Source organism: Grampus griseus, assembly GCF_964374135.1.
Source record: "Grampus griseus genome assembly, chromosome: 6".
In the NCBI taxonomy this organism is placed as follows: domain Eukaryota; kingdom Metazoa; phylum Chordata; class Mammalia; order Artiodactyla; family Delphinidae; genus Grampus; species Grampus griseus.
Window position 1 is genome coordinate 7,380,385 of NC_139000.1, and position 16,120 is coordinate 7,396,504.

Below are 16,120 nucleotides of genomic sequence, written 5' to 3' on the forward strand. Positions count from 1 at the left end.
TTTAATATATAAAAGAAAGACAATAGGAAAATGTATAGACAGTATGATTACAATTTGAAAAAAAAACTCCGCATGGGAAAAAGTGATAATAAATGTACCGAAATATTAATAGTTTTAGGGTGGCAGTGACAAGAACAGGACTGGTGATGTTGTTTCTTGAGCTGGGTCTTTGCAAAAATTCATCAACATGCTTCTGATGCATGTACTATCCTGCACTTTCCAATGAAAAGGTTTTAAAACTTAATAGCAGCCAGATTAGAGTAGTAGAATTACAGTGATTGTCTAGTTTTCTGTATTTTCAGCTTTCTGTCATAAAAATAGATGACTTAATTAGTAATAGGGTAGAGAAAAAACCCAGACCTGCCTTCTCCCAAAGATCTTATCTTGTGTACCAGGAGGGGTTTTAAAAATGAAACACGGGGACTTTCCTGGTGGCGCAGTGGTTAAGAATCCGCCTGCCAATGCAGGGGACACGGGTTCAAGCTCTGCTCCAGGAAGATCCCACATGCCGCAGAGCAACTAAGCCCGTGCGCCACAACTACTGAGCCTGTGCTCTAGAGCCCGCGAGCCACAACTACTGAGCCCACGTGCCTAGAGCCCGTGCTCCGCAACAGGAGAAGTCACCGCTATGAGAAGCCCATGCACCAGAACGAAGAGTAGCCCCCGCTCGCCACAACTAGAGAAAGCCCACGTTTAGCAACGAAGACCCAACACAGCCAAAAATTAGTTAATTAATTAATTTAAAAAGAAAGAAAAGAAACATGAATCCCCACAAGCACATAGCAGCTTCCGGGGTCCATGTCCAGCTCCACCACAAACTCTTCCTCCTGTGGTCTTTTCTCTCTTGTCCATAATGGTAAGGGCAGGCTGGGGCCTCCCAGGAACATGGAAGGCCACTGAAAAATGGAAAGGGGCTGAACCAAGAGGACAGCATGAAGACAGCTACTGCTTGAGAGATGGTAAGTCACATCTCTGGGCCCCTCCGTTTCTAGAATTCTGTGGCCCCAGGACTGGAAGGGGCACTGAGCTTTCCAGGGGGGACCATAGTCCTAGAACCCATGTCAACAGGAAGTCCATTTCCACAGTGGCATGACTTTGATATATAATTTAAGAACTACTAAGTCTCTTCATTAAAAAAAAAGAAAAGAAAAAAGCATTTTAAATAAAATATAGTATGTTTGTTATAAAGAAATTCAAGCAAACCATGAAAAGATAAAGCATTAAAGCCTCCCACCCCAGAGGTAATCACTGCTTACCACTTCTTATATTTCCTCCCCAAAACAGGTTTGCACATATAAACATATCCATACACACATGGACACACAGATGCACTTTTCTGCACAAATAGGGCCAAACTCTCCGTGCTGTGCCACTTGGTGCTTCATTATCATGTAGAAATATCTACCTCAATCTTCTAGTGGTTGCATGGCATTCCATTGTATGGATGCATCATAATTTAACCAATACCCTCCTGACAGACATTTAGGTTGCTTCTAATTTTTCTCTATTGCAAACAATGCTTTAGTAAACATCCTGATACACACACAGATCCCTGTACTCTTCTGTGACTTTTAGCATCAATTCCCAAGTGTAGAACTATAGAATCCATGTTTGGATGGATGCTGCCAAACTGCCTGCAGAACGGCTGAATCGGTTTCACAATCCACTCAAAACCGTCCAGGGGGACTTCCCTGGTGGCGCAGTGGTTAAGAATCCGCCTGCCAATGCAGGGCACACGGGTTCAAGCCCTGGTCCAGGAAGATCCCACATGCCGCGGAGCAACGAAGCCTGTGCGCCACGACTACTGAGCCTGTGCTCTAGAGCCCGCGAGCCACAACTACTGAAACCCGTGTGCCACAACTACTGAAGCCTGTGTGCCTACAGCCCATGATCTGCAACAAGAGAAGCCACTGCAATGAGAAGCCCGTGTACCGCAACAAAGATCCAATACAACCAAAAATAAATAAATAAAACAAATAAATTTAAAAAATATATATTAAACAACAACAACAACAACAAAAAACTGTCCAGGGACTTCCCTGGTGGTCCAGTGGTTAAGACTCCGCACTTCCACTGCAGGGGGCACAGGTTCGATCCCTGGTTGGGGAATTAAGATCCCACATGCCACGCTGCGCGGCCAAAAAAAAAAAACACAAACAAAAAACCATCTAAAAAAGATTCGTTGATACCTCCCATATGCTTGTCAACACAAGATATTCATAATCTTTTCAACTTTTTTCCATTCAATAAAAATGATAGCTTGTTTTATCTAAAATGTAGTTGTTTCTAATTTACATTTCACTGATTATTAGTGAGGTACACATAGTAAAAAAAATCTAAAAAGCATTTTAATTCCAGTCTTCCTTGCACTTTATATAGAGAGAGATGTCAGAACACTTTTCATTTATTCCCTAGAATACCAAACTCTCTTTGTCTCTTAGGGATAACATGGTAAATCAGGGAGTCAAGAGAGTGAAGTACGACTCTAAACTTCAGAGTAATTACTATTATTTCTAATTTTAAAAGTAATAAGTTCTCAGAAAGATAATCTTTCAAAATAGATCAGGGGCTTCCCTGGTGGCGCAGTTGTTGAGAGTCCGCCTGCCAATGCAGGGGACACGGGTTCGTGCCCCGGTCCGGGAAGATCCCACATGCCACGGAGCGGCTGGGCCCATGAGCCATGGCCGCTGGGCCTGCGCGTCCAGAGCCTGTGCTCCACAATGGGAGAGGCCACAGCAGTGAGAGGCCCGCGTACCGCAAAAAAAAATACATATATATATACATATATATATATATATGTATATGTGTATGTATATATATATATATATATCAGGCATCATCATCTTAAGGTATAGTCATCCCTTGGTCTCCACAGGGATTGGTTCCAGGACCCTCATGGATATCAAAATCAAAGGATGCTCAAGTCCCTTGTATAAAATGGTGTAATATTTGCACATAACCTAGGCACCCCCTCCTGTATACTTTAAATTAGCTCTAGATTATTTATAATACCTAATTCAATGTAAATGCTTTGTCAGTAGTTGCTGGCACACAGCAAATTCAAGTTTTGCTTTTTGGAACTTTATGGATTTTTTTTTTTTTTCTTAAATCTGTGGTTGGTTGAATCTACAGATGTGGAACCCGTGGATACAGAGGGCCAACTGTAGTCTCAAGCCCTTTACTTGTCTCAATAATAAGATCTTTGTCTAAAACACAGTCACAGGCCTTGTCTTGTCAATGAGTTTCTTCACTGCAATTGACTAGAACGTAAGCGTAAGGAAGGCACAGCTGCCAGTTTGCAGCTGTAACCCCAGTGTGCAGCAGTGTCGCAAGAAATGCATGAATGACTGCACGGATGGATAGATGGACAAGCAACACGTTTTGAGGTGTGGCTAAAAAAAGACAACAGTTCTCTTGGAACCTTGGCAACTCACACGGAAGGCAGTTATTCCTCAGGAGATTATTCCAGTGGTTTTGATGACATCTATGGAATACGTGCACGGTCTCTTATGGGGGTGACCGTAAAAGTGAAGATGCTTTCTTGGATACGTACGTTCTGGTATATATTTTAAAATTATGCTTTGGCACTAGCAAAGTTACGTGGGGCAAGACATGTAGCTCCTCACATACAAATCAGAGAGCCTACGAGTACCGCCTCTAGAATGAGACACCCCTGAGTCCTAACTCCACCTCTGCTACTCTCTCTGTGAGACTTCACCTCTCTGAGCCTTGGTTTCCTCATCTGCACCTTAGGAGAGCGGGACGTACCGCATTGCAGTGTTGGCAGGACTCAAGAAGATTCCCACACTTTCAGGGTTTAGCAAGGCGCTTAGTAAGCGGGACCTACTGGGATGTCTCTGAGAGCTCCCGCCGACCCTGAACCATACAGAGTATGAGGCCTGCTAGAACCTGACCAATTGGAGAAGAAAAGCCTGAACGAGAATGAGCCTACCTCCCACTTGCATCCCACATGCCGGGTGGATGATTTTCCAGGGGGCATCCAAGGTACCTTGGTTTTCACCCGGACACTCCGCCGCACATTCACGGTGTCCCCTTTCATTCCGCGCTTATGTGATTTCTGTGGAAAGGGACAAACCCAGGGTCACTTCCCCACGCAGCTGGCCGTGGCATCACTCTGGTGGCATCTGCTTCCAACTCTGCTGGGGAGCCGCTTCTGACTAAGGCTACTGCTGCCACTTCCAGGTGACCGTCCTACCTTCCAACCAGGCAACTGAGCTCTGAAAGCGAATGTGTCTGTCTCTCAAATCTCTGGAGTTAGAAGTGTGAGGAGGCCCAGCTGGGAGGTGTCGCCTTGCTCCACAGCCTTGGCCTTGCCCCCTGGCATGCTCCTACCTGGCTGTTGGTCGCTGATGCTTTCGGGAGTTTTTTTATGTGGACATGGACAGGGGTGTTCTCATCCACGTGAACATGTAAGGGGGGAGTTGAAGAGCGGTCCTTCATGGTTCGCTTCTGGCAGGTGGGGGAGGACAACACAAAAAAGGTTGATCTGTGGATGAGTAAACTGGGCGTGAAAAACCGAGCTCACAGCCTCTGGGGGCCACTGAAAGCCTAGCCACCAAGCGAGCAGGACAGCAACCAGCACTACTGGCATGCGGGCAGGAAGCAAGGCGGGCGTGCCATTCAGCAGGCTCCTGCAGAGATCCCAGCTGAAGACCACCGGGGAGATGCAGGTCCGTTCAAGAGAAGGGTCTGTGAGACCCACAAGTTTTACAAAAGAGCCCAAACCCAGGCCCCGGGGTCCTCAGAGCTGCATCTCTTTCCGAGCCTGCTGGAATGCACAGCTCCTCCTGAGATTCAGCGCAGCACAGATGGAAAGCAGGTGAGTCCTCCTACACCGGAATCTGAATGGGGCATGCGGATTAGCACGCACAGAACGGTTACGGTGCAAAATACTTCAAGCAGCAGGTAGCTAAAAGACGGTGAAGACAGAAAGCTGGAGGAAATGCCGAGATGAGAAGGTTGTATGGATTCTAAAGGCCACTTAAGCAGGGCTGAACACATACCCCTCGCCTACCACCAGCTCCTGTCAATCCCCATTCTTTTTTTTTTTACTTTTTTCTTTTTTCCTTTTTTTTTGGAAATTCTGTTTTCAGATTTTTGAAGTTTGTCTGGAAGGATTAGGCTAACACAACCTCCTCACACCCGACAGCCTTGCCACCGGCAAAACCAAATCCAATCAATCAGCAGGCTATGCATGAAGGCACCTGACAGAGCACCTGGCCACCGGGCTACCAGCAGAAGCGTTTCTTCTGGCGGGGCCACAGACCACGGGGCTGCTCCGCGTGCATGTCACCTACCGTCACAGTCACACTGGGTGAGCCACAAGGTGTCCTCAAGACCTTTTTCTGCTTGAGACTTGTTACTCTGTTCTTTTCACACGATGGAAACCTGTACCCAGGCATAAGAAGCAGATTATAAGCAGAAAACTAGGGCTCTTCTATTTCTTAGATCTCCCGAAGTTATATACTACATATGGTGTCTAACAAGTCCACGGCTAGGAGAACCAGTGTGGAATCATTTGGCTCCCTGTACACAAGCACCAAGCTCTCATGGTGTGCCTGGCAGGGGGATGGAAGCAGGGGGTGATGGGCATTCGCAGGGCTGGCCTTTTAACCTGCCATCGCATCACACGTATTGTGACCTTTTACTGAAAAGCCCAGCTGTCATCCTGTCTGTCAGGAGACAAAAAAAGCAGGCAGCATGTGGGCAACAGCCAACATGTTAGTCTGGCCAAGGGCGAAAGTGCCCAGGACACTGGCTGGAACAATGCTCAGTGAATGACTGCCATGAAAAGACAGAGGCATAAGCTCAGGAATAAGGTCTCTGTGACTCAGTTTCATAAAATTAATAGTCAAATATTCAAATAAGAGGATGAAAAATGACCATTTCCCAAAATATTCCATTTGCTACCCGTTAAGCCCCTAAGAGGCAGGGTTATTTTTGCTTTTACGGATTTTTTTTTAATACCACGTGTAATTCATCTTATACATGAACAGCCCCATCACCAAATCTGCAAATAAAGCAAAAGTTTAATCTCCAAAATCTGGCAGCAGTCAATCCAAGAATTCCAGGACGGGAAGGGACTTGGAAAGTACATTTGGTCCATCCCACTGCCTGATGACAGCCCCCAAAATATGATCTTGCCCTCGCCCTCCATTATTTTGGAAAAAATAATGCAACATAAAAATTCTTTAGCACTTTAGCATACATTTTGCTGTATGTATATCACACCTTGATATAAAAGAAAAAAATTTTTTGAGTCCTACTAATCATTTAGCCAAGGAATACCAAATCTGTGCAGATGGGTTTTTTTTTTCCCTCCTCACTTAGAACATTTCTGTTTACTTGAAGCCAAAAGATTTGGGAAAGCTCTCACCCTCAGCGGGTTTTCCATCAAACTACCTGGATTCCACCAACATCTGACTAACTGCCGCGTCCACCTCTTACGTGGTTGTTATTTATTTACACCTAACCTCCTTTCAAAAAGGATCTGAACCTAGTACTCCAATGACAACGATGGTGATCCTATTTGCTACCAGGAACTGGGGCACCTGAGGAGGGAGGGCCAGAGGGAGGCAGAACTGGGATTACATGCGTGCATTTTCCTCTTTCCTCTTAAAAATTATTTTTAAATGTTTTGGTCCAGGCTTTCAGTACACAGAACAGAGAGCTGAAAAGAGAATCCTCCAGTGAGCCTGGCCTGGGAGCCCCTGCCCGCTTTTCCCTGCCCTATGGCGGAGGCGCCCCCCACAATGGCAGTACCTGGGGGAGCCGCCTGAGGATGACGCAGACATGGTTAGGCATCAAAGCCGCAAAGGTGGGCAATTGGGTCAGCAGGCTCTGCTCAGGGGGACCCAGAGGGGCGTGTCAGTGAGAATCTCAGGGGCCGGGCATCAAACGTCCTGAGGGGAGGAGAGTGTAAGCTTTGGGGGTGACAGTTGGATGAAAACTTGGGAGGTGCTCCTCTGCTGTCCAAGTCGCACAGCAACTGACTGTCCTGCCAAAGTGGGGGGAGATAGGAGAGGCTGAGCGACCCGGTGGGCGGGGCGGTGAGAGCTCCCCTCCCCAGGGAGGGCCAGGGGGCGGAACTTCGAAGTAAAGGACCACCACACCCAGGCCCCACGCGGGAGGGAAGGTGGGTGGCCACCAGGGGGAAAACCTGAGATGCTGGCTCGCGTGCGAAGAGGGCAGGAGAGAACCGCTAGGCTCCAAGTGGGCCCCAAAGGGCCGGAACCGGCGTAGGGAGCGGGAGGGATAGTCGGGGCGGAGCCAGGGCAACTGTCTCCTAGGAGAAGGGCGTTCCCGGCAAAATAGACACCCGAGAAGACCAATAGTATTTGAAGGAGGAAGGAGCGGAGGCTGCAGGGGGAAAGGGGCGCTAAGCAGCGAGTGGGTGCCCCGACGGCAGAGGGAAAATCCTCCAGGGCGAAGCAGCGGCCGCTGAGATTTAGTATCCGAGTTAGAGCGGGTTCGACGTCGGGTCGTGCAGGGAGCGCGGCGAGAGAACCGGGAGGCCCGCTGGACAGGTGAACCCACCCAACGGGGTAGGGCGCCCCGGAGGCGGTCCCCGGGGACTGCGCTGCCTATGAGAAGCCGTCAAATAACTGCCGGGCCGAGGCCCTCAGGGAGGGCGAGGCAGACGGGGCGACGCCCACCGGCGGGCAAGAGGGCGCGGGGCCAGTCTCTGTCGGCGGAAAGAAGGGACGACCACCCACCAGCGGGCAGGAGGGGACCAGTTTCTGCACATAGAGAGAAGGCCGAAGCCTGGAGGGAGCAGAACCCTGCCGGTGGCCAGGTGAGGAAAGGCCCGCCCGTTAGCGGGAGGAGGAGAAGGCCCGCGCCGGTGGGCGGGGCGGGGGGCGAGATTCTGACGGGAACTGGACGAGCGCGCCGGAGGGTGCCGGCGGGGGCGGCCCGGGGGGGCAGCGGGACCCGGCGACCTCGGCGGGGGCCACCCCGCCCGTGGGGACCAGGCCCGGCGGCGGCCGCGGAACGCCCCGGAGCGCCCTGGCTCCCGCCTGCCGGCGGCCTCTCACCAGAAGCGACACGGCTGCGCCCAGAAACGCCTCCTTATGAAGTCGTTGAAGTCAGAGGCCAGGGTCTTGCCATGGAGACGCAGCGGCGGATTCAATCCAGCTCTGGCAGCGACTCCTCCCCGCTTTCTCCTCCTTTTCCGACAAGCGATCGGCAGGTCGCCCATTGGCCAGTTCAAACCCCCCCGGGAGCCTCTCGGGTGTCGCCATTTAGGCCCAGCCCCTGGCGTCACAGAGATGCCCCGCCCCACCAGAAGCTCCACCCCCTTCCGGGCCACGCGTAGCGTCGCCAGGGAGACGCGCGACGCCACTGACGGGCCTGGCCCGGGCTTGCGTCGCCCGGGCTTGCCTCACCGGTCAAGACGAGCTTTCCCCCCTCCGCCATTTTTACCCTGCCTTCAGCCCTCATCGGTTCCCCAAACTCAGAGGAGCGCCCAACTTCTAGCCTACTCCCTCTGATTCATATTAGGCCACTGGGCTCAGGGGTCAGGAAACATGTTACTGTCCGGAGCTGCGCGCTGCTTCTGGAAATACAGCCCTGTCTCTCCTCCCCTGTTGGTGCAGAGATGGAGCCCGCTTCTGCACACCACCCAGACTCTCTCCCCCTCCCACATCGCCTGTCTTTGTCCAGGAGGGAGGAAGGGTCCGCGTTCCTCTTGCTCCTCAGTGCCCTCCTGCACACTGTATGCTGCTGTGTGTACACACCTACTCCGTTGAAGTTCTCGCTGAGTCTCCATCTTCTCAACTATGCTTCACTGTCAGCCAATCATGGGGGGCTGTCACGTGGCTCACGCAGCCGCCCTGGATTCTGGGAGACTTTAACATCCTCAGGGCCATCCTGGCCTCAGTTCCTTGACATCCTCATCTCCATGACCTTCTCTCCACCTCAGCCATGTACTCCCAGGGTCACACAACTGGTCCACCTGAAATCTTAAGTTCCAGCTCCCCCCTCTCCAAACAGAACTCATTCTTTTGCCTTCCCGCCTACTGTCTAATGCTTATGGCGTTCATTCCTCAGTGTTAGGGAGCCCTCCACTCCCTTGCCCCGTTCATTTTCTCCCTGTTGAAGAAATGATGGATCCCCAATCCTTATTGTAATCCAACCACCAGAGTCTCTGCAAAGATCAAATGCACAAATCATTTCCTCCACCCTCAGCTGAGCCCTCACCACTGCCCAGCAATGGTTTAATTTATCCCTGGACCCCCTCCTCCTCCCCACGTTGGCTTTTTATTTATCTATCTATTTATTTATGTATTTTTGGCTGAGTTGGGTCTTTGTTGCTGTGCGCAGGCTTTCTCTAGTTGCGGTGAGTGGGGGCTGCTCTTCGTTGTGGTGCGCGGGCTTCTCATTGCAGTGGCTTCTCTTGTTGCGGAGCATGGGCTCGAGGCGCAAAGGCTTCAGTAGTTGTGGCTCGTGGGTTGTAGAGTGCAGGCTCAGTAGTTGTGGCGCACGGGCTTAGTTGCTCCGCGGCATGTGGGATCTTCCCGGACCAGGGCTCAAACCCGTGTCCCCTGCATTGGCAGGCGGATTCTGAACCACTGCGCCACCAGGGAAGCCCACCACGTTGGCTTTTCCAAATCTTTGCCTCTTCCCCATCCCATATGACAACTCTCCTTTTTCATAGAGAAACATAAATTCATCCAGTGGAATTCTCTCCACCTTCTCCCACCTTCCCCCACCTTATCCCCCCCGCTTCAGAAGAAGTGATGTCATTTTTGCTGCCCAAGATAACCTTCTTGTTTCCAGGCCTAGGTCAAACATCTCTGTAAAACATCTCTTGCCAGCCCCAACACAGAGTTGTTGATCATTTCTCAGTGCTCCCACATTCAATGAACCAACATTTATGAAGTCCCTACTGTGTGCTAAGCCCAGGGTGAGGGACACCAAACCAACACATCCCACTCGGTCTTCAAGGAGTACACAGCCAACCCCTCTGACGTGACCAGACGAAATGATTAAAGCTTTCCCCTCCCCACCCACTGAAGGATTTTGCCTCTGTGGTTCTGTCCCCTACCCACCATCTGAGGAGGGTTTTTCTCTGCCAGTGCAGTTCTTCGGGGCTTTTGTGATGGAGAATCTGAGAATGGACAGGACTGAGAGGTCACCACCCTCAACGCACACACACACACATACACACACATGCATACACTGGAAGCGAGTGACAGGAAGGAGGAGGGGGAAAATCTTAGAGACAGGCAACAGGGAGGAAGGGGTGCTGAAGACAGGGGCACAGGGACACCTGTAGTGGGTGAAGGACGTGCGATGGGAAAGAGAACAGGATTTTTTCTTTAAATATTATTTATTTATTTATTTATTTGTCTGCGCCGAGTCTTAGTTGCAGCTTGCAGGATCTTCTGTGCAGCGTGCAGGATCTTCTAGTTGTGAGATCTAGTTCCCTGACCAGGGATCGAACCCGGGCCCCCTGCATTGGGAGCTCGGAGTCTTAACCACTGGACCACCAGGGAAGTCCCAGAGAAGGGGAATTTTTAAAGCATAGCTGTGGTCTGTTATCTGCCCCTTTTGTGGTGTTTGAGAAATGCAGGTAAAGAACTTGAGTTATTCTGATATCACTTTGTTTTTTTGTGGGGGTTTTTTGTTTTGTTTTGTTTTGGCTGCATCAAGCGGCTTGCAGGAAGGACGTGCGATTGGAAAGAAAACAGGAATTTTAAAAAATATATTATTTATTTGGCTGCGCTGAGCCTTAGTTGCAGCTTGCGGGATCTTCTTTGCAGCATGCAGGATCTTTTAGTTGTGAGATCTAGTTCCCTGACCAGGGATCAAACCCGTGACCCCTGCAGTGGAAGCATGGAGTCTTAACCACTGTACCGCCAGGGAGTTCCCTGATATCACTTTGGATTGCTGGACCGTGTTTTCTGAATTCAAGCCACTCCAAGCCTGGCCAGCACTGGCCACTTTTTTTTTTAAGAGCACTACCTAGCACTGATGAGGACATTGGGAAATAAGCAGTCTCACACATTGCTGGTAGGTTTAAAAATTGATGTAACCGGACTTCCCTGGTGGCGCAGTGGTTCAGAATCCGCCTGCCAATGCAGGGGACACGGGTTCGAGCCCTGGTCCGGGAAGATCCCACATGCCGCGGAGCAACTAAGCCCATGCACCACAACGGCTGAGCCTACACTCTAGAGCCTGCGGGCCACAACTAGTGAGGCTGCGTGCTGCAACTACTGAAGCCTACGCGTCTAGAGCCCGTGCTCCGTAACAAGAGAAGCCACCATAGTAAGAAGTCCGCACACCGCAATGAAGACCCAATGCAGCCAAAAAATAATAATAAAATAGATAATAAGACAGATCAATTGTTGAATGTGGAAAGGTTTCCAAAACATAGAGCTGAGAAAAGTAAAAGGCAAGGTGCAAAGCTGTAAGTCGACCATGATGATGTAGATATATATTCACAGAGAAAAAAACTACAAATTTAGGGTGGAGGATACATGGGTGTTTCTTGTATTACACTTATATATCCTCTTTTTAAAACTGTGAACAGGGACTTCCCCGGTGGTCCAGTGGTTAAGACTCTGCGCTTCCACTGCACAGGGTATGGGTTCGATCCCTGGTTGGGTAACTAAGATCCCTCATATCGTGAGAGGCGGTCAAAAATTTAAAAATAAATAAATGAAATAAAAAATAAAACTGTGAACAAAAGAGGGTATGTAATGTGTATTAGTTTCCTAGGGCTGCCTTGACAAAGTACCACAAACTGGGTGAATGAAACAACAGAAACTAAACAGAACTAAACAATTCTGGAGGCCAGGAGTCTGAGATCAAGGTGTTGGCAGGGTCATGCTCCCTCTGAAGGTGCTTGGGAAGGATCTGGTCCAGGCCTTGGTCCTAGCTTTTGGTAGTTCCTTGGTAGCGGAACTCCAGTCTACCAATGGCCTTCTCCACGTGTGTGTGTCTGCATCCAAATTTCCCCTTTTTATAAGGATAACAGCTGTAGTGGATATTAGGGACCCATATTTCTCCAGTATGACCTCATCCTAACTAATTACAACTATAACAAATCTATTTCCAAATAAAGTTGCATTCTGAGGTACTGGTGTTAGGACTTCAACATATTAACTTCTGGGGGACACAATTCAACCCAAACATAATGTATCTGTTCCATTTAAAGATGTATAATAAAATCGGGACTTCCCTGGCGGTCCAGTGGTTAGGACTCTGCGCTTCTACTGCACGGGGCATGGGTTCCATCCCTGGTCAGGGAAGTAGGATTCCTGCATGCTGCACGGTGCAGCCAAAAATAATAATAATATTAATAACAATAAAATAAACACTAATGGAGCACCACCCAGCCACCCAGCTTAAGTAATAAAAGATTTTTTTTTTTAATTTTTAACCGGAAGACACTATCTCAGAATGTTAACACTAATGATTTTAGTTTCCTCATTCTGTTTCTGTAAATTTCAACAATGAACCTGGGCTTTTCTTATTCGTTGGAAATAAACACAGGTGAAGGAGGAGTTGTTAGCTCCAGCGCTGGACCCCAGCCCTGCATGCAGCTCCTGGCAGGGGGATGGCCCGAGTCCTTAGGCTCTGGAGCAGCCTCACCATTTGCCCTAGGGCCTGATTACCAGTTGTTTCCATCTTAGAGCACTTCCTCCAGGGCCCTGATGCAATGGCCACAGCATAACCCTGGGGAGAAGGAATCCGTGCTCCAAACAGGGTCTAGCTTTTTCTTTCAGGTGACTTGAGAGATTTCAAGTCCTGGGTGGAGTAGGGAGAGAAAATTCTCCCAGGCCCTATCAAGGATTGGCTCCTCTTGGACCTTTAACCAGCCCCTCAGTGACCCTGGGCCTCTGAGATTGGATGGACGCTGGACTCAGTTGAGAAGAGAGTCCAGGTTCTACGGTGGCCCAAAGCAGCGGTTCTCAAAGTGGGGTCCCTGTACCAGCAACATCAGCATCACCAGGGAACTTGTTAGAAACACACATTGTTTAGGCTCCACCCCAGACTTACTGAATCAGAAACTGGGGGGCGGGGGGAGCAGCAATCTGTGTTTTAACAAGTTCTCCAGGTGATTCGGATGCACTGTAAAGTTTGGACTCTAAAGTTTGAGAACCACTTCCCGGACCATCTGGGAGTGATCTTGGAGGGCAAATCTGGTCATGCCCCTTCATTTTAATGAAGGAAACACATTTTACAGAGAGGAGAAGGACCTGGCTCAAGGGGTACAGATAATTAAGTGGCAGAGGTGAAACTGGAAATTAGACTACCTGTTTACAGAGACACCCTCCTTCTCCCTGCCACACTTTTTCCTCTGACTCAGGCAGACCACCCAAGTCCATCCTGATTCACTGTCATCGTCTGGAGGGTCACTGTGATACCAGTGACCCTCAGTGCAGCACTCCCTCTGTGCCAGGCACCGCGCTCACCTGCATTAGCTCAATGAATCCTCACAACATCTGGTGAGGTCGGCTTGAGTGTAGTCCCATTTTACAGAGCAGAAAACTGAGCCTCGAGAGAGGTCAGGACACTTGCCCATGGTCATAGAGCTAGAAGGGGCTAAGACAACTCAAGCCAGTTTTCTCTGCCCGCAAGGCCTACGCTGTGACTAGTAGGTTTGCAGGGAGGGCTCTTCTCCAGTATCCCTTCATTTTTTTTTTTTTTTTTGGCCGCCCTGCTGTTTAAGGGATCTTAGTTCCCCCACCAGGGATTGAACAAGGGCCCTCAGCATTGAAAGTGCGGAGTCCTAACCACTGGACCGCCAGGGAATTCTCCAGCATCTACAATTCGGCTAAGAAACCGGAAGGAAAAAAAGAGCTCCCCAAGCAGGCGAAACAGTTGGCAAACAGCCAATGCCCCAAAGCTGCCATCTACTCATAGCAAAGCCCCTTGTCTCTTGGTTTGCACACTATTGTGGCAGTAGCGGGGTGGGGGGAGGAGCAGATTAGAAGTGGTCCAGCAGGAGCGAGAAGGAGACCTGGTTCTTGCCCCGACCCATCCCCACTCTCACTTTCTCGCAGTTCCCCATGCCTCCCCCAAGCAGTGGGTATGCCTTGGAGAAAGACTTCCCAGCCTTTTTTCAGAGCGGGGCACCCACAGAAAACCAAAATATTTACACAGCATCTGAGTAGTCTGGTGGGTATTGGGGGACGTTTGGAAGTCTTGATGAAAATTTCATACTTCATTCTTCATAATATATATTAGGATTAGAAACTGTGGTATAGAATATTAGGGAAGACTTTAAAGCTCAGTTTTGTATAAAACTTCCAAATAAAACATTATACTGGATAAAAGAAGACAGACACAAAAGGCCAGGTACTACATGATTCCATCCAGGTGACAGTTTGGAAAAGGCAAACAGATCAGTGGTTTCCAGGGACTGGTGTGGGAAAAGCGAATCGACTGCAGAGAGGCAGAGGAGAACTTTTTGGGAGGATGTATATATTCCGTATCTTCACTGTAGTACTGGTGGCATGACTTTACATCTGTCAAAAATCATCAAAGTACAGAGAAAGACAAACACTGTATGATATCACTTATATGTGGGATCAAAAAAAAAATACAACAAACTGGTGAATAAAACAAAAAAGAATGAAGAGTGGCCCCCGCTCGCCGCAACTAGAGAAAGCCCTCACCCAGAAACGAAGACCCAACACAGCAAAAATAAATAAGTAAATTAATAAACTCCTACCCCCAACATAAAAAAATAAAATAAAATAAATGTCCATAATTAAAAAAAGAAACACACCCCTAGATACAGAGAACAAACTAGGGGTTGCCAGTGGGGACAGGGAAGGGGGAGGTGCAGTAGAGGGTTAGGGGAAAAACAGGGTTATTATGGAATTATATGAAATCATGTGTGTGAAACTGCTGAAAACTGTAAAGCACTATAGAATTTAGAGACTCATTCATTCCAAAAAAAAAATCAAAGTAAATTTTACCGTATCTAGATTTAGCTACAGTTCCCAAACCTGTCAGCTCCTCAGGATCACCTGCGATAGTTTTGTTCAAAAACAGTCAGGCCTCACCCACAACCTACTGAATCAGAACCCTGGGCAGGAGAATTAGGAGGGGGCAGGAATCTGCATTTCAACCAGCTCCCCAGGTAACAGGTGGTGGGGTGTGTGGTTTGGGGCCAGGACTTCTGGGTCAGGACAGGGGATGCCAAGCTTCTATCTCCAGCCCAGACCCGACCCCTGAATCCCAGGCTCGTGTATCTAACTCACTGACACCTGCACCTGAATCTCAAATGTAGCACATCTGAAAATGATCTCCTGACCCGCCCCAAGCCAGTCCCCTACCCCACACTCTGTAGTTTTCTCCATTTCTGTTGATGGCAGTTCCATTCTTCTAGTAATTTGGGTCCAAAACTTTGACATTATCCTCAATCTGTCTAGGTCTCTCTCTCTGTTGTTGTTTAGCTTTTATTTCATAATCATAAACTTAACTCTGCAATTCAGCTAGACTTGGAGCGGGGAATGGAAAATGTGAAACCCAAAGCACTGCAGCAAAAGCACAAAGATTATAGGATGTCACGAGCAGATGAGGGTGAGGGATGCTCTACTGAGCTACGGAAGGAATGGGCTGTTTAAGATAAGGCACGAGTCGGATTTACTAGATTTGTCCACAGACAGCAATGGTGAGCTTCTTGCTGGTCTTGCCATTGCTGGATCCAGCGTGGTCCACGGCTGCCACACGGTTCATGACCTTTTCTACCTTGCCAAAGACCACACACCTGCCATCCGGCCACTCAGTCTCGACAGTGCAGATGAGAAACTGGGAACCACCTGTGTTGGGTCCAGCATTTGCCACAGACAAGGTGCCAGGACCTGTGTGTTTCAGGGTGAAATTCTCGTCATCAAATTTCTCCTTGTAGCTGGATGCCACCAGTGCCATGATGGTACCACCCTGGCACATAAATCCCGGAATACTTCTGTGAAAGGAGGACCCTCATAACCAAATCTTTTCTCCCCAGTGCTCAGAGCACGCAAGTTTTCTGCTGTCTTTGGAACTTTGTCTGCAAACAGCCTGAAGGAGATGCAGCCCAAGGGCTCGCTGACAATGTGGAAGAACACAGAGGGGTTGACCATTGCTAGGCAGCGCA

General features: G+C 49.1%; 1 protein-coding gene and 1 pseudogene across 11 annotated transcripts in view; both read right to left on the reverse strand.

Annotated features, from left to right (window-relative positions):
• ODF2 (outer dense fiber of sperm tails 2) overlaps positions 1 to 8,221 on the reverse strand; it is a gene marked incomplete at its 5' end in the record, with an annotated part of 30,771 nt that extends 22,550 nt beyond the window's left edge. For 2 of the 10 annotated variants that reach the window (XM_082657098.1, XM_082657096.1), the window contains 4 exons: positions 3,953 to 4,078; positions 4,354 to 4,470; positions 5,319 to 5,409; positions 8,058 to 8,221. In XM_082657098.1, the coding sequence (XP_082513224.1) occupies positions 3,953 to 4,078; positions 4,354 to 4,470; positions 5,319 to 5,409; positions 8,058 to 8,221 (498 nt within the window). Of the gene's footprint in view, positions 1 to 3,952; positions 4,079 to 4,353; positions 4,508 to 5,318; positions 5,410 to 6,783; positions 6,924 to 7,180; positions 7,280 to 8,057 lie in introns of those variants that run through there. The other 8 variants (XM_082657102.1, XM_082657101.1, XM_082657099.1 and 5 more) reach the window with 8 other exon arrangements.
• A 7,409-nt stretch (positions 8,222 to 15,630) lies between these two features.
• On the reverse strand, positions 15,631 to 16,115 carry LOC309823503 (peptidyl-prolyl cis-trans isomerase A-like; annotated as a pseudogene). Its single transcript has one exon. The product of its transcript is annotated as a peptidyl-prolyl cis-trans isomerase A-like (transcript).
• Between the last annotated feature and the right edge of the window lie 5 nt (positions 16,116 to 16,120).